General features: G+C 47.7%; 1 protein-coding gene across 3 annotated transcripts in view; it reads right to left on the bottom strand.

Moving 5' to 3' along the window:
• Positions 1–1,528: 1,528 nt before the first annotated feature.
• LDLRAP1 (low density lipoprotein receptor adaptor protein 1) overlaps positions 1,529–18,692 on the bottom strand; it is a 102,802-nt gene continuing 85,638 nt past the window's right edge. For 2 of the 3 annotated variants that reach the window (XM_015411636.1, XM_015411638.1), the window contains exons 7-9: positions 16,229–16,359; positions 14,151–14,185; positions 1,529–2,312 (exon numbers count right to left, since the gene is read on the bottom strand). In XM_015411636.1, the coding sequence (XP_015267122.1) occupies positions 2,165–2,312; positions 14,151–14,185; positions 16,229–16,359 (314 nt within the window). In that variant the 3' untranslated portion in view covers positions 1,529–2,164. The remainder of the gene's footprint in view (positions 2,313–14,150; positions 14,186–16,228; positions 16,360–18,692) is intronic. The other variant, XM_015411637.1, reaches the window with a different exon arrangement.

Genomic DNA, 18,692 nt, shown 5'->3' with positions numbered 1-18,692 from the left:
GCACTACACCAGACTACACCAAAAAGCTACTGACCCTCTCCTCCTTGTGCCCATGATTCACACATTACCCATCTGGCTCAAATTGCAGCAGGCTACAAAAGAGCTGTGGGCCAGATGTGCCCTATTCCTGGGTAGAGATGTAAAATTTCCGGAAATTTTGAAGCTCAGAAAAAAATGCTACATTAGCATTTCTTTTGTCTTTTCTAGATTGAAAGTCATTTTGTTACTTTAGGAACATAAAATATGACTATGGACATTTTTGCTTGGCATGAAATTATCACAACTAGCATATTAAAAATATAGTGTGTCCAAACAATTATTACAAACAGAATACCCACCCACATGAAAAAACAAAACTGAAACGTTTTAATTTTCTTCTGACAATCGCACCACCTAAAGGAAGAAATGCATCTTGTTCTTGCATTGGAGAGTTCAGTTTGTAACCTAGGACTTGCTTGTCCTCAGTGCACAGAAATTAGATCAATCTGATACCATATATGTATATATATATTAGAAATGATTTGGAAAATATTTGAACACCTTGTCTTAATTCATCAGGTTAAAATAAAACGTTCCATAATCAATTTTTTTTCTTTTTTTAATTTTTCCAATTTTTCAGAAAAAAAAAAGGCTTCAGGAAAAAAATGGGTTTCCCCCCAAATTTTTCGGGTTTTTTTCCGGGCCTTCACATCTCTATTCCTGGGCCATGCTTAATCAAGTCCAAAGGAACTTGAGGATCTACACGTCATGGACAATGGAATATCTGCTGTACAGTGACAGCACACTGCACCATGTACCTGGGAGCATGTTGGGGATGGCTGGGGGGGGGGGAGAGGGAGAGAAGCACGTACCCCTCCTCAATCCAGGAACTTTTCTTTTGCTTGCTAGATGGGCTGCACCACCAGCACTGCTAACTGTCAAGGAGTGCTCCCCCCCTCCCTTGCCACAAATACATCAACAGAGATACAAGGAAGCCACCCTAGAATTCTATCAAAAGAGCAAGCACAGAAACAGCAGAACAGCTGGTTCCTCAAACCTTTGTATCCAGACTGAGCCAAAAGACCCATACATGCCTCTCATAACATCTGGGGGGGGGGAGAAACAGAAAATAAACATTAAGTAACTCAAATGTCCTGGATCAGGAGCGCTGTTTCAGTATTCCTCACTTCTGGGACTGCAGGGCATGAGTAAATGGTAGGGTTGCCAGGCCGAGACTGGCAATTGGCAGGAGAGCTGGGGGTGGGGACGTGAGGGGGTGCATGTGACATCACCACCATCTCTACATCACTTCCAGGTAAAACTTGAAAGTCACAAGGGGTAGCTCTAGGAACCACCAGAAACTCTATAGAGCAGGGATGTCAAATTAATTTGTTATGAGGGACGGATCTGACATAAATGAGACCTTGTCGGGGACACTGACAAACATAATTAAAGGTTTTTAAAAACTTAAAATAAAACATGTTAAAAAATTAGCACTGTTGCAATATTTTGTTTATTTAACAGTCTCTAATAACCGACAAGTCTTGCTCTGAATTATTGCATCAAAATCTGGAGACAATGTCTGTGCTGTAGCAATCTTGAGCACATACACTACCCTTTTCTTGCCTCTCATAATGAATCAGCACATAATCTCATGGTACCCCAACCTCCCTCCCCAACTGAAACTAATCAGGCAGTCACCAACTTGGCTTCTCTGTACCACCCCAGGATAACTTATTACTATCTTCTAGGAAAAAGAAAAAGAACATATTTCAGATTACTTTGGTCTCCCTCACAAGACACAGGTGTCGTCTGCTGAGGATATTCCAATGGGAAAAGCAACCTAATACTGTAATGTTATGTTAAATGAAGCTACAAAATTTCCATAATATATGTAAACCAAAAGGGGTTCTTGAATAAATATATTCAAGGAGCATCTTGTGACATAGATACAAGACACCCCCCCCACACACAATTATATATAAAAAAGATCTATTAAGTATTGGAAGCTTTGGTGTGAAGAGTTGCTGGGTGTCACAACAGAGTCCATTGGAACCAAGCGTACTGCTCCTCCCCTGAGTGAACCATCTCCAGTTAAATCACCCAGAATGCAGTGCATACAAAGTCTGCTTATGTTTAGTGGTTATTTGAACCCGAAAGCTTGCTAGGCAAAAGACAGAGGACTTCAGAAGCCAAAGAGGTTGTCATCTTTTTCGACTGTTGTGGAATCGACTTTGTCCCAGTCGGTGGGCGAGAGAATATCGGTGGTCTGGATGTCCTGAGCAGTCAAGCCGATGTCAAGGACATGGGGGTTAGTTCGAGACTCAGCCAATCTGAAAGTGAAAAGGGGAGAAAAAAAAGAGAATTGGGAAGTGACTCGATACAAAAGGAGAGGAGAAACAGAGAAAGAGAGAGATGTAGAAAAGCAGAGCAGATGGATTCTCCTGCCTGGAAATTGGGAACTGAAATACTTATACGTAATGAGAGCCCGAGATGGAATCTGTTTACTGCTCGCTGACGCAGTCGGTTTAACCTTGAGGAGGGGGAGGAACTGATAACAGAGAACTTGCCTGTACACACACACACACACACACACACACACACACACACACTCCTTAAGGATGCTGTAATGTATGAAGGAAAGGGAGGGGGAAAGGAGGAGACGGATTTTCAATAAATACAGCTGGTTAGTGAGAGCATTCATTCAGTCAGCTTTCTGCAGAAGCTGTTTGTCTCGTGTCGTCTTTGCATCGCGTGAACCCTGCACCCCCACACCCCAACAAGTGACACCACAGAGATGGATGCAAGACTGCTGCTACATCCAGAAGTGGAAGAACACTGGTTCTCTCCAAAGAGGAGATGTGGCCCCAGTAAAAATAGAATGACAGGATTTGACCCACAGGGGAGGGGAAAAAGAAAAAAGACCAAATTTGGAAATGTACATTAGATCTGGGAACAGAAGTCATGAAGGCCCAAACAGCATCCTTGACATTTGGTTCTTTTTTAAAAAGTCTTCTGTGGCTGCGGTCACACGCAACATTAGCCACGCAAGAGATACGGAAGACAAGCGGAGTTTCCGGTCGCGATCTCACCAGCACATCTGGGAAGCGTAGCGCTTCCGTGGCACAACTGAGGCTTCCTGCCGAAAAAGCGCAGCAAAAAACTAGTACCTTGGAGGTACTAGTTTCCAGAAACTGCGGGGCAAGGGCGGGCGTCTGATCGCGTTTCTGGTGGTATCCGGTGCCCGCCCATGTCCCCTTGCGGAAAAGGGGTTTTTTTCCCCCACGTCTCTGTGGATGCGCACACGCACCCAACGGAGCATGCGCATTCGTAGTGTACACAAAAAAAGAAAACCAGTTCGCCACGCCGCGCGCTTCTTCAGCAGGCGTGTGTTGTGATCGGCACCTCTCCCTTGCCATGGAACCTCCACAGTACCTCCACAGAACCTCCACAGTAGGTCTGATCACTTTACTGCATGTTAGTTTGCCCCGGGGCAAACAGCCACACTTCTCCTCTGCAGTTTCCTGCCCGTGTGACAGGGGCCTATTATTCCCTTTGGTTTTTGTTTCTTAAAGAGTGGCAAACCCGATACTATAGCACAACCATCCAACGGCCATGGAGGGCTTTTGCCTTTGTGCAATCAGGCTCCCAGAAGCATCTGGCTGGCCACTGCTGAAAACAGGATGCAGGACTGGAAGGACCCTCAATCTGACCCGACATAACTCTCTTTATATTCATGGATGAGACAGAAATTTCAGTCTTAATAAACTCATTCTAAACCCATTTGCAAGCATATTAATTGATAGTGAGGACATTTCTGTGGTGCTTTCCTAAGTGTTCAAAGTAATTCACATTTTCTTGTTTGGGCTGAGATACAAAACAGGAGCTGCTCATAGTCATATCTTAGGGTCTTAACTGTTAGATCAAAGGAAGGTGCAACTACTGAGCGGTTATGCTCAATTACCAACAGCCTGGCTCATGCCTTGTTCATTTACTGAGAGACCGGGTTTGTTTGCTTATACTGTTCAAATGCATCCAAACGAACTCAGCTGTGTCTGTTTTTATGATTAAGATGACGAAGAAGAGATTGGATTTATACCCCGCCCTTCACTTGGCGTCTCAGAGCAGCTTACAAACTCCTTTCCCTTCCCCTCCCCACAACAGACATCTTGTGAGGCAGGTGGGGCTGAGAGAGCTGACAGAAACTGCTGTTTTTCAAGAACACCTCTGACAGAACTATGGCTTGCCCAAGGTCATCCAGCAGCTGCGAGTGGAGGAGTGGGGAATCAAACCTGGTTTTCCCAGATTAGAGTCCGCGCACTTAACCACTACACCAAACAGATTGAAGTCCACGCACAAATCACTACACCAAACTACGCCAGAATGCTTCCTTATAGTTGCCTCCCTTCTACCCATCTGCCCCTGCCTCCCACGGTTAAAAGACATATAATTAAAAGGCGAAAAAAATCTGAGTTGAAACTTTCTACTTAGATGACTCTGTGTGCCTTCAGTGTATGTCCGCATGTGTACCTAGCTAATCTTGAAATCGGTTGTTGTGCTCACACATAGATGCCCCTAACTGCATAGGGGCAAAAAGAAGGTAATGTGATGTATCCAATTTTGTTCATTTAAAAGAATGTACTGCACTGCACAGGCAAAAAGAGGGGATTCTATTCTTGACAAGTAGATCACTTAACTGATAAACCCCAGCAGGTGAGAAAAATACAGGCAATGCGGCTCAGTTTTTGCTGACTGAGATTATCACCAGTTTGGGAGAGATTCCTATGCTGAAAACAGCATGGGGAGAAGGGTTAAATGCTTCTCCCACCACGAAAATCTGAATTCCCCCCAACCCCACAGCTGCTTTTTAACATTAAAAAAAAAGAAAAGAAAACCTGGGAGAGCTGATCACACATAGTTCAGCCTTGACATACCAACTCTCCAGGGCATGGCTGAAGAAGCAGGCCGATTCCAGGGAACTTTTAATAGCATCTCTCTGCTCATTGTTATGATGTGAAAGAGGCAGGAAGGTTATGTTGGTAATGCCCCAAATCCCAGAGAGTGTGTGGGGGGGAGGGAATAAGTTATCTGCACAAAATGGTATTTCCCCCCAGAGAAGGCTCCAAAGGCACACAGTGCATTTATAGCACTTAAGCAACAAAAGGTTTGGCCCTGAGGGCTTCCAGGACAGGAGGCCTTCTGGGATACACATGCTAGAACTCTGAGCTGAGTCTTGTGCTAAAATCGCAGTTGTTAAATGAAGCGACGCTGTTTGTTTTTTGCAGCAAACCAAGTGCATAAGATAAATCATGTACATGCAGGTGCAGCTACAGCAAAACCACATCCAGGCTACCTCCTGCTTTGGATTTCAAAGCACTTCTCCACGTCTCAACAAAGTCCCTGAATCGAAGGGGAGGGGGGAAGAGTTCATTCTTGCTGCTTGCCAATATTTGAGGCCTGCTTTCCCAGCCTGTTTATCAGGACATTCCAGGCAGGCAATACAGCCTGCTCATTCTGTAGCCAGTCCCTCTTTTACCAGCTGGGGGTCAAAATTCTGGCTTTTGTAAAAAATATATATATTGCAAAATCCTTCATATGAACGTGTGTTGGGCACATCATTAGCAAGGGCCTAATATCACTGCCCTGCCCAAAAGAGGACTGGGGGGGGGGGAGAGACGGAGTGCCACACTGGAACATCTTAATTTTCCTTGACATGGATTGACTCGTGCAGACATGCAGATATGACTGCTCTTCACCACTGTTTGCATGGAAGGGTGGCTGCTCACAGTGGCACACAATGTTCCCAAAGACGTCTGGGATTTAACTCTTTAGGACAGCAGCACAGTGGCACAGGGATCGGTGATGGCAGCAGCCTTCCTAATCGCTCAGCGTCTGCCAAGATCATCCACAGACCTCAGTACTACCAATGTTTTTCAGGGAACTTTCTCTTGTAGAGTCTTCAAGATTCCTTCATTGCAGCCCTGCTAACCATAAGCTATGGAAAGGTAGGAAGTGCTGAATGCAAACTGGAGGGAATTTAACTCTCACGTGCCCAGTTTAGGGTTTTCGTTTGAGCCAGAACACGGGCTGGATCCTGTCAATCCATTTGACTAACAGCAGTGTTTCCTCCCAGTGCAAAAGTACCCTTCTCCTGATGTATGAGGCTCTTGGACAGCTGTTATTCCACTGGAGGAAAAGATCTGCAGAATCCAGCCCTGGGTACCTTTGAGAGGAAGTTCAAGGGAACCCAAGGAAGAGCCAAGGCTCCGTGCCAATCTGGATGCGACAGCAACATGTCTGGTGACGCCCACCCCCCTCACTGCTGTTTTTGGACTTAGGCTACACAGTAGAGTGTTAACCCTTTCCTCATGGGCCATTTTTGCAGTCTGAATAGCCCTCTATGGCTGCTATTTGTCCTGTGGCTATCTGGGTGGGAAGCAACTCAAGTATCCATGCAGTATTTGTACTTCCCCTCCCACAGAGAAAATGCCAGTGAAGGGGCTCAGTGGAGAAGGTCAAATCCTTCTCCTGCACACTACAGTCCTGATTTGAAGCAGGGCCCCACATGGCCACAGCTGAAAGCTCAAAAACTGTGGGAAAAACTATCCTGCTTGGCCCTCATTAGCAGAGAGGACACTTTCCTCGGAAAAAGCCCGAGATTCAGTCACAATATCACCAGGCAAGAGGTTCCCCTGAAGGAGGTGCTACAAAACAGACAGTAAAGAAAGCAGACCGTGCCAAGCTGGATGAATCACTGATTCCACTTCTGCATCCCCAGGACCACTGTTTAACGTCATATAACGTAAGGGTCAAACTAAACATTTGGGCTTTTGAGGAGTTGTTCTCCAGAACCAGTTTTGGTTTCCCACAGCCACAGCAGGGAACAGCTTTTTAAAAACAAAGGACGGCCCAAATGGGTTTGGAAAGCCATAGGAAAGGGAAGAGGAAGGGCTCCTGCCTTTCTCCCAGCTCCCCTCCCCCCATTTCTGCTGCTCCACATGCATAGAATATGCCACATGGCACAGCAAAAACAAGGAAACAATTCCTCCCAGTGCTGTTTTGGTACAGGAAATGGCTGGCCCTAAGGTAGCTCCTTAACACCTGTGTGAATTGTGCAAGTGCAACTGGAGATGGGGGTGGTGGCTGCAATTGGGTGTCAGCTATGCTGCCACGGGGGTAGGGGAGTTCATTCTGTGTCTTGGTAATTGCTATTGCATTCCTATCTCTGCTGTTCTGTCTGTGCCGCAATGCTTATCTCTACAGATGTGCAGGAGGATGTTTTGTTGGAGTTGTATTATCTGGAAGTCTCCTATGTACCGTGAAAGACTACTTCTTCCCAGCTTTCGCCACCTAACAGTTTCCTGGTCCCGCGCGTGGGAGGGTAGCTAATTGGCCTATGCCATGGGGGGGTGCATACGAATGCCCTATATCCTATTATGCTCAATGGGTTGCCGCCATTCTTAACAGTGCCTATGTTTTGCAATAAACGTATAACCGTTCCTGAATGCGTGTACTTCGTTGTAAGCTGTGGGTTCTGACATTGGGTAGGAATAGAGTCTCATGGGGGTGGGGGGCGTGATCATGGATCGGGAGGCTCACAGAGACCTTGTGCCTGGGGACTCACAAAATGCCAGCCAGTACTGAAGCTGCACACAAGCTCTCGTCAAAACCATCCTTTAAAACATAACAACAGCATTTTATAATATTGGAAAAGAGATTTCTGAAAGTTTAGTATCCAGTGAATTTCTGCCTGTCCTGTTTGCTGGGAAGATGGATGGTTCTACTGGGATTCATCTCACGTATGTTTTTAATTTTATGCCGCTGGGGAAGACCAGACAGATGCCCAACAACTGACCTCTAAAAAAACCCAACAAAAACACACAAAAACATGTTGATGATGAATATTGTACTTTGAAAATGGGTATATGTACTGTTTGGAAAATGTTCATCATACTTCATTACTTTGGCTTCAGCAGAGGTTTTGAGCTTTAATTCAACAGTGTTAAAAACAATTTTTAAAAGTGTATGCAAACGTCTCCCCTTAGGGTTTGGTTTCCTTACCTAGCTGTGGTAATTCATATTTTAACGTCACCAAGAAAAGTGTATGCAAACTTTTCCCCTTAGGGTTTGGTTTCCTTACCTAGCTCTGGTAATTGATATTTTAACGTCACCAAGACTAGACTACTCTCAAGTGCTCTTCATGGGGGAACCCTTGAAAAGAATCTGGGAACAACAATGGGTTCTGAAAATGGCCGTGCATGGATTGGAGTGGGTCACTCACAGCACAACAGCTAATTTTGCAACAGCTTTATTGGCTTCAAGTGAGTTTCCAGGTCCAGTTTTCAAACGCTGGCTTGTACTCTGAAAAGCTCTAACAAACGAATGGGCACAGGATATCCAAAGGACTGCTAGCTCCTATAGAAACTATCTCCACCTCTGGCGAGAGTGCCCATCCAGTGTGCAGATATATCATGGAGATATTTCACATGAGTTTCACTCGATCCCACAGCCACAGTTACTGAAGTATTGAGATACACTAGCCATCTTCCCACCCCACTCCTCAAGAGGAGGGAGCCTGCCTATTGCTAAGCATCCAGATATGACAACCTTGGAGATTAACGGTATTTTTAGTGTCACTTGTGAAAATGCCCTGCAGTTGCAACACAAACACACAGGTCGTTAAGAGCCATCATCTTCCTAACAGACATTACAATGGTCTGCCATCCCCACTGGAAAATTTAATCGGCAAGGTAATTATTATCATAACCTTTTTTTTTGGGGGGGGGGAGATATACCTGCACAATTTTTTTTATTAAATGCTAGAAGGGATGTTTTCAAGTTATCTGTATGGCAAGGAGCGCAACTGAGCCATGACGACAGTGACAGCTTGAGTGAGAAACTGACAGAGTAATAAGAGGCCGCAGGGAAGAGATTCCAGATTTGAAAATCATCTTAACATGCTTGAATGTCAGACCTGCGTAGCACTGGAGATGACAGCACCATTTTAAAGGAACATCATTTTGGGTCATGAGCTTGTCCGGATCATGTTCACCTGCCTGCCCATTTCGCTCCTGAAGGGAGTCTTTTTTTTCAGTTTACAGCCAGCTGACCAGTCTGAAGGAGCAGGTGCCTCCAAAACAAAGCTCTTCAGGGTCCCCAGTATGGTCTACAGCAGCCCTACTATTCTATATTACATAGGAACATAGAGTCCTGCTGGACGAGATCAGTGGTTCACTTAGTCACACAGTGGCCAACCAGCTGCCCTGGAGGATCACCTAGCAGGGCATAGAGGCCAAGGTCCACCTCCTTGGCTTATAGACGTGAATCCCTCCTTTCTTCCATGGTGATCAGGACAGCATACATATTCTCCCCTCCTCCATTTTCTCTTCACAACTCCTCCCCCCCTTGTGAAGTAAGTTAGGCTGAGAATTTGCAACCAGCCCAGGATCACCTAGTGAGCTTCATTAAACAGGACTGGAACCCCAGGTCTTTCCAGATCTAGTCTGATGCCCTAACCACTGCTACACACTGCCTCTCACAGTTTAGTCAAGGTGCCATAATCAACTCACAAGCAAGGCTCCCTCTAAGCTGTGGAGTCTCGTGAGCAAAAATCCTACTTTGTGAGCTACTGGCCTTAATGCAGTGAGCGAGCATTTGCCTACTGCATTGATCCGTTTGCTCTGGAGCCATCCCTCCTGAGCTAAGACAAAAATCTCTGAGCTGGAGAGACACAAACTCAGCTTAGAGAGAATACTGCTCACAAGAGACTCACTACTGGAACAGCCTTACCTTGCCAAGTACATCACCTCACATGCTTATAGAAAGCCAGTGTTCGCAGCAGGGAATGGCATCCAACGAGAAATGGACTCTGGTTTACTAATGGCTTTCTCTCAGTTGCTATACCCTGTTCTCCCATCAACCCTTGCTTTGGGATACTCCTTGCCTTCGCTTGACTTGATAAGAAGGCAAGCTCAGTGATGCCTTTCTTACCAAGCTTGAGCATGCACTGCAGAGTGATGAGGGCCCAGACAGTAGGAAGAGTTGGGGGGCAAGGGGCAAACTTCGGACAAGTTGGTACTCTCTCAGCCGTGTACCACCTGACCCCTTAAGAAAGCAGGAAGAGGTCTCATTGCCATCACTTCTTTCTCAGGGAGGCTGCGGTCACACTGCCGGACCTCCTGATGGCACCTGGTATTTTTGGCCACTGTGTGACAGAGTGTTGGACTGGATGGGCCATTGGCCTGATCCCACACTGGCTTCTCTTATGTTCTTAGGTCCACTTTTAATCCACTTTCAATCCACTTTCAGTGTACTTTCCAACTGGATTTTTACTGTATGAACTGGCAAAATCCAGTTGGAAAGTGCATTGAGAGTGGACTGAAAATGGATTATTGTCAGGCTCCCTATGTATCTTACAGCTCACCTGCCATTGAGAGAGGAGGCTCCTCTCTCTTTGATGTGCCAGGGGCTTGTCACCTTAGTGGGGCCAAATGCCCTGGCTTCTCAAATGTCTGTTATTCTGTTTTTCTTGCTATGTAGAGGCTACGTGTCTGGGGGTGGGGGGTAGGCAACTGTTAGTTTGGCGGGAGGGATGCTCTGGGAGAGGCACGTGCTTAGTGGGGGGGCAGTTGACTGTTAATTCTGGAGGGCAAATACCATGGGGTGGTTGGGTCCTGATCTTTAGTGCCTTTACTTGAACACACTACATCTGTAACCTGTTCAACTTCAGTCCTAACAATAGCTCGTGTCCAGGATGGTATCTATCAAAATCTCAATAAAGTTAGCTTTCTTCGAAGTGATTGGTGCTGAGAACTGATTTAACTAGGATCCTGGCAAATCGCTAGGACGTCCCTTTTCCCTTCTCAACCTTCTGCACCACAACCGTGATGAGCGGAGAGGACGGAGAAGTTCCTATAACTGCAGCAGATGGTGCCATGCCTGAGCAAGGGACCATGGCGGTCCCGGGGGCAACAGCGGAGTCAAAAGGAGCAGAAAGTGGGGCGTGGACCCGAGACTCCTGGGCGCCGCTCCCCACTTGGGCTGAGCCCACCTGGATGGTGACTCCGGACCTGAGAGTCGAGAGATTTGCGTATGATGGCACCCGAAGCCACTACGGACACTCGTCCCAGGAGGACCCGGAACACATCCATACTGTGGAGGGCACTGAAGTTGAGTGTCTCTGCAGAGAGTTCAGAGATGAGGCTGAAGCAATCAGGCAAGAGATGCAAAACATGACGCTAGAATTACTGGGCATCATTATGGATGTCATCCAGCAAGAGTTCCGGAATCGTGAACGGACCCAGGATGGAGCTAGGAGGGCGCCGCCAGCACCCCTGCAGGTACCCCCGCCTCCTCCCCCAGCACTCCCTACTGGCCCGGCCGGGCCGATTGTGCCGCCTGCAACCCCAGCAGCTCTGGAGTGGCCGCACAATGCCCCGGAAGCTACATTCAATGGCACCCCGGAGAAGCTGGCATTTTTCCTGCTGCAGGTGCACAAGTTCTTACGCAATTGGGCCCCCACTTACGCCACAGATGAGCACCCTGTGGATTTTATTGGGTCGCGCCTCCAAGACCGGGCGGCCGACTGGTTCGTGGGACTCCACAATGTCCAGGGCCCAGAACTCCGAGATGTGAATGCCTTCATGTGGGCACTCTGCCGCCAATATGAGGACCCCTGGAGCTGGAGAGAGCGCGCACGCATCTGAGGGGCTTGCGCCAGGGAGAGTGCTCGGTACGGGAGTACTTGGACAAGTTCAAGACACATGCCGCAAAGCTCCAGGGATAGCCCGAAGAGGTCCTCATCAAGTTCTACCGGGCCAGGCTGAACCACTTCATTCTGGATTTGGCCCTGGCCCAGGGCAACCCTTTAACACTGAATGGGTGGATACAGGTGGCCTGTGAGGCGGAAAACCGCTCCAACCTCTTGCGAATGTACCAGCCCCGAGCTCCTGTGAGGGCGGCAGTGGTGGCAGAACCACGGGGGATGAAGACCAAGGCGAGAGAGACCGTCAGAGACCAACGGATGCGACAGGGTCTGTGCCTAAGATGTGGAGCTTCGGGGCACTTTGCGGCTAGTTGCCCTCTCAACAAGAACCCCGGAGATGGGAAGGTGAGCAAGCGCAAGACCTCCGAGAGAAAACCCAAGCTGTGAGGGGCGCAGATGAAACAACTCAAAGCGCTTCAAGCGGGAGAGTGGGGAGAGTCTGACAGCACCTGTTCCAGTGGAGACGAGCTCAACGCGCCGGCAGGAAAAGATTGGGACCTGCTTTGAAGGGCACAACCTGGCAGGTCTGAAAGTCCCACGCGCCAGGTTTGGCGAGAACCTCTCCCCCTTTGTTCTATGTGATGGTGACTGTAATAAACCCTGAGCAGGGCACCCAGATATGGGTGAGAGCCTTGGTTGATTCTGGGTGTGCCCGAGACTTAATCAGCCCAGCATTAGTCACCAGCCTAGGGGTACCTGTCCAAGAATTGTCAGAACCTATAATTTTCACCCAGATGGATGGGTCCCCAATGAAGGAGGCGTGCAAATATCAAACTGTGCCAGTGGTGATGGGGATGGGGTCCCAATGGGAGCAACGCCCATTCATTATTACCCCTGCTGCAAAATTCTCGATGGTGCTAGGCAACCCCTGGCTCCGAGATCATGACCCTGCACTTCCCAGACCCCCAAATGCAAAGCTCATGTGTGGAATCCCGAGGCGGGGGGGACGCCAGCTCCCGTTCCGGAGTGTGTTTGCTTGGTGCAGGGAGAGCTCGATCTCATCCCGCCTGAGTACAAAGACTTGGCTAGAGTGTTTGAAGAAGAGGAGGCAGACGGGCTCCCCCCCCCGGGGCCCCCCCCCCCCCCCGAAAGTCGGACTGTGTCATAGAAATTTTGCCAGGGCACAAAATGCCCAAAGGGAAGTTGTACACATTGAGCCCAGCTGAGAAAGAGGAGCTACGCAGGTTTATAGATAAGAACCTTGCTCGAGGTTTCATCCGCCCGGCCTCTTGCCCCTTTGCTGCCCCTGTCCTTTTCCGGAAGAAGAAGGATGGTGGGCTGCAGCTGTGCACAGACTACTGGGGCTTAAACGCAGTGTCTGTGTCCAATGCCTACCCCCTCCCACTCATCGAAGTGTTTTTCTTGCTATGTAGAGGCTACGTGTCGGGGGGGGGGGAAGGCAACTGCTAGTTTGGTGGGAGGGATGCTCTGGGAGAGACACGTGCTTAGTGGGGGGGGGTAGCTGACTGTTAATTCTGGTAGGCAAACACCATGGGGTGGTTGGGTCCTGATCTCTAGTGCCTTTACTTGAACACACTATATCTGTAACCTTCGCGCGTTCAACTTCAGTCCTAACAATAGCTCGTGTCCAGGATGGTATCTATCAAAGTCTCAATAAAGTTAGCTTTCTTCGAAGTGACCGGTGTTGAGAAGTGATTTAACCAGGATCCTGACAATTATTTAGTGTGTGTGATGGCAGGCGGAGTGTGTGATTGCTCCTTGAATTTTCTGCAAAATGCCTCCCCCTGCAGGTGGGGGGATGAAAATGTAAGAGGAGTTTGGGGTGCTAAGTCTGTGGTAATAGCATCAAATTTGAACCCAGCAGCACCCTAAAGACCACCAAAACCTTACCAGCTTCCATCAATCCAAGTTCACTTCATCAGATGCCAAGACACTGATCTGATGAAGCGAGCTTTGTCTCATGACACCTTATACCCTGGGAAATTTTCATGGTCTCTAAGGTGCTACTATTGCATTTTATTCTAAAATGCACCAGGTGATTCAAGCACAGCACAAAATGGCATTCCTTCCATCTACACCTGGGCACTGCCACACACATGGCTTGCTTCTACACACTCGACTGCTACCTGCAATTACACCGAGGCGACATTTTCAGCCAGCCTGCCTCCTTTAGGGAGTTTAACTCCCCACCATACATACAAATTAGACTCTGCCCTAAGAAGTTATCAAAATATTTGACTTCTTTGGGGCAGCTGCAAATCCCATCGTTCAATTAGCCAAACAGAGCAGTGCTGACAGGGTCAGGCTGCAGCAACTGATTTAGATTAGAAGTAATTTTTCCTTAACACACACACACACACACAACAAACACCGTCACTAATCAACTCAGGTTTCCTGGGCAGGCCTCTAGCGGGAAGGAACTCATGAAACAAATGAGCATAATTACCTTGAAAAGGCTTCATCCAGTCCATCGTCCATTGCCTTTAGAAGAAAAGAAGGGGGAGGGGAAGGGGAAGGGGGAGGGAAACCAAGAGGCAATGAATGAGAGCTATGCAGCTGGCACACAAGCACTAAATGGGTAGTTTGCATTAATAACAAAGAGAGACCCTGAGCTTGCAAAACAGACTCCTGGGGACCTTGGAGTGACTCAGAAGTTTTTTTGGCATCTCCTGAGATATATACCAGCATAAAGTTTCCTCAAAAAAACAGCTGGCAGCTGCCAACATTCCTCTCCAATGTGCCAGGAGTGGTGGGTATGTTGCAAGGCAATGGGGAAAAACCAACAGGCTTGGCCAGCCACCAGCATGAGTTTAGGATATGCCTAAAACATTCCCCAGAATCCCTTGCAACATACAGGGGAATCCTCAGCAGGTAATTTGGTTTCTCTTGTTAGGAAGGAAATTTGAAAGCTGCCAACCAGGAAGAGCACTTGCTTCCTAACTGGATTTAAAACCTAACTGAGAAATTTGGAAATGTTTTTCAGCACTTCCAAGGAACAGGAAACGGGGAAGTGAGCACCAAACGAGTTTCCAAAGTTAGACAAGAGCACCCTCCATGAAACATGCCCAAAGACCACAGTAAAGTGCTCTTTGTGGCTGATCACACCTGTGGAACATTCCCACCCAGCTGGCATGGCAAAGTGGCTGGAGTGCCTGTCTAGGATCCTAGGAAATCAGCGTCTGAATCCACACTCTACCTTGGAAACTGGCTGAGTGACCTTGCACCACTCACATTCTCTCAGCCTAACTTACCTCACACCTTGCTGTGAGAAAAGGAGAATATAAATAAGTAAATCTATTCAAATGCATGCACCCACTTCAGGAAGCTGTCATGGGCGGCGGCGACTGCACTGAGTTCCCACCTGAGTTGGCACCACAGCCAGAGGTGCCGGCATTGCCGGAGCCAGAAGCCAGCCCCTCTGACTCCTCAGGAATTGATAGCTTGCCGCTGCCAGCGCCTGATCCTGTAAACCCCGCACCTGGTCCTGCAGCAGTTGATGAGGTACAGGTGCAACCGGGAAGCCCACCTGACTCACCTCCACGGGTGGTTCGGCTGAGGGAGCAGCTCCGCAGAGACTTAGCCAGCACAAGACACACCCATCTGTTGACATGGGAGTTCTGGTGGCCCTGAGTCCGCACCGACATTGCCCCGTACATCGGCTCCTGAGAGGTCTGTCGACGGGTTCCTGCTCTCAGACCCCCACTTGGGTTCCTGGCCTCCTGACCTTTGCTTCAGATGACCTCTCTTTTGGACTCACAATTTGGCTCTCGCTCTGACTCTCCTGGCGACGACCTCAGACTGGACCTGCCTCCTGCCTCTCAGCCCAGCCCGTGACAGAAGGCACATCAAAGTACTTATGGCTATTCTTTTTTCATATATCTTTTAAAACTTTCAAGTCCTTTTAATACCTTCATCTGGTTGCTTGGATCGAGGCAACTGAGTGGCTGAAAGATCTGGGTAACCTCGAGTTGCAGTACTAACCAGAATTTTAAGTGGAAAGCCACCTTGTATTGAAAATATTCAAACATATTTAAAATGTCTGTATCTCACTTTTTTCCAGCTTAGTGGGACTCGAAGAGGCTAAAGCATCGCTACCTCTCCCAGGGTTTTCAGGACATGGCAGGCTGCAAGCCAATCACCACACAGGGGTTGGTATAACAAAGGAGCAAAGTGCTCAAAACCACCACAACTTATGTCCCACTTCAACATCAAGTGGAGGAGGAGGAGAAGAGATTGGATTTATACCCCGCCCTTCACTACCCAAAGGTGTCTCAGAGCGGCTTACAAACTCCTTTCCCTTCCCCTCCCCACAACAGATACCCTGTGAGGTAGGAGGGGCTGAGAGAGCTCTTGACAGAAACTGCTCTTTTTCAAGAACAGCTCTTATCAGAACTACGGCTTGCCCAAGGTCGTCCAGCCAGGTGCAAGTGAGAAACAACCATATGGAATTGGGCCCAGCAGCTCACCAGCAACTGACTAAATGAGGCATTTGGCAAGAGAGAGATGTGTCCAGCACGCACATACCCACACTATGTTGTTGTTTTCTGATGAAGGCACATGGAAGATGCCGTCGTCTGAAGGCAAAGAGTTTGTGTTCACAGTCAAAGGAGTTCTGGCGACGTTCTCCAGGTCTAGCAGGTTCCCTGTGGTGACCACTGTGAACAGATGAAAGTCAGAATATATATTGTGGCTCCTGGTCTCCCTAACAGGATGCAAATCAAACACAATAAAAGAAATACAATTTAAAAATCCAGGGAAAAAAAGCCAACAAGAACAAACCTTATCTTGGGGCTAATCTAGAATCCAGTAATCCAGTTTTCTAAGTCCACGAGTCACAGGCTAAGAGCCAAGAGTGTTCTCACTGGCCAGAACCAGTATATATACTTCCAAAGATGGGGATCAAGCTAAATGGATTTTTGTGGGCTGCAAGAGGAGCTGGAACAGGGTGGGGGGTATTAATAAGATATAAGGTTATGGAGCTCAAGGCAGCTTGGTAGGTCACATGGTTGTGGCGGGAGAGAAGAAAGCGAGCAGTCCGGGATTGAAAACCGTGCTTGCCAGTTCACCACTGGTGAGCAGCACAGTTTTTCAAGCTGGTGAGCCCCCACTGTGCTCTGAACAAGCTGAAACCAAATCCAGACAAGACAAATGCGACGCTGGTCGGCGATGCCAGCATTCTAGAACAGCCGGGTTCTCTGCTGCTGTGTATTGTTTTCTCATGTTCTCTGCCTCCTCATAGAAACTTCACATCGGTACAAGTGCCTTAAATAAATGCATGTGGCACTGGACTTTTGTAATTGTGACTCCTCCAAAACAGTTACAGGGAGGGCCAGTAGAGATTGGGACACACTGCTAAGGAAAGGGGCAAGTAACTCTTCCCCTCCATCCTCCTTTGGCGCACACAGCTTCAGCCAAAGATGTCATGGCTTATTTTTATTTTTGGTAATGAGTAAAAAATCCCTAAGAGTCATTTTAGGACAACACATTTTTTGCATTCAAGTCTCAAAGGAGGCCTACTTTTTTCTTTTCTTCAAATAAGCATTCATGTGAATTGCAGAAATCCTCAGCAATACAAGGAAGCTGGGAGTTTTCAGAGACAAGCAGCAGGGTTTACAGAAGCAACCGGATCAGAAATAAGGGATTTTTAGGGGCCCTTCTGCATGACAGAACCTGACCCTGGATGGCTCAGACTAGCCTGATCTTGTCAGATTTTGGAAGCTAAGCAGGGTTGGCCCTGGTTAGTACTTGGATGGGAGACCAGCACAGAAGCTCAGAGTTGCTTTCCTTGAAAACTCTAAAGGGGCCACCATACGTCAGCTGCAACTTCATGGTACTTTCCACTGTGGAAGGCAGCCACCAGAATGCTCTCCAGCCTAACCCAAACCCTTGACTAGACGAACAGGAGCTCTCCCAGGCATTTCAGGGAGGTGTGCGAAAGACAAAAACATTTTGTGTTGTATTTCACTGTGTGTGTGTGTGTGTGTGTATGTGTGTGTTTGGAGAGAGGGGCATCTGGCTTCCCACCATAGGCACCAAAATGTCTCTAGTGAGTTCTGCAGCGTTATTCTCAAGGTTTGGCCAATCAAAAATGTGGGCAATTTTTAATCTTCCAACTTAAAAACCCAGAGAGAGAAAGCAGAGTTCCTAATCTTCAAATAGGAGACTAAAGCCATGCTGCAAGTCTATGATTGACCCTGGATATGAATCCAGGTCTCCCCAAGACTACCATACTGTCCACTGGCTGCCAAAGCTGGTTTATACAAGTGGAGACAGTGATGGGGAGTACGTAGGAAATCTGGCAGACATGCTTTTCCCAAAGTACATGAACAGATGCGTTTTTAGAAACACTTGCTATCCATTGCTGATGACCGAAATACTGTTTGGCAAAAAAGATATTCTGCTTATAGATGTTTACCTCTTCCATCCATGCTTTAAAAAAATACAGAAAAAGTCAACATTTGAACATGCTCAAAACACACAGGTAAATTGCTATTAATGATAACTGTGCTCACGGTGACCCCGGGACCATGGGGTTTTCAAGGCATGAGATGAGCAGAGGTGATTTGCCATTGCCTTCCCCTGCATTGCAACCCTGGACTTCCTTGGCAGTCTCCCATCTAAATACTATCCATGGCCAACCCTGCTTACCTTCCAGGCTCTGATGAGACTGGGCTATTCAGGCTGCCAGATTATTACTATGCTCAAACTGGATAAGAAGAAGTCATGGATCTCCTACCAGTTTGGTGTAGTGGTTAAGTGTGCGGACTCTAATCTGGGAGAACCGGGTTTGATTCCCCACTCCTCCACTTGCACCTGGCTGGATGACCTTGGGCAAGCCTTAGTTCTGGCACAGCTGTCCTTGAAAAAGAGCCCCCCCCACCTCACAGGGTGTCTGTTGTGGGGAGGGGAAGGGAAAGGAGTTTGTAAGCCGCTCTGAGACTCCAGGTGAAAGGCGGGGTATAAATCCAATCTCTTCTTCTTCTTCTAA

The sequence above is a fragment of the Gekko japonicus genome, unplaced genomic scaffold (assembly GCF_001447785.1).
Source record: "Gekko japonicus isolate JY-2015 unplaced genomic scaffold, Gekko_japonicus_V1.1 scaffold62, whole genome shotgun sequence".
Classification (NCBI taxonomy): Eukaryota; Metazoa; Chordata; class Lepidosauria; order Squamata; family Gekkonidae; genus Gekko; species Gekko japonicus.
Note: the sequence above shows the minus strand (reverse complement) of the source record. Positions and strands in the feature narration are given on the sequence as shown.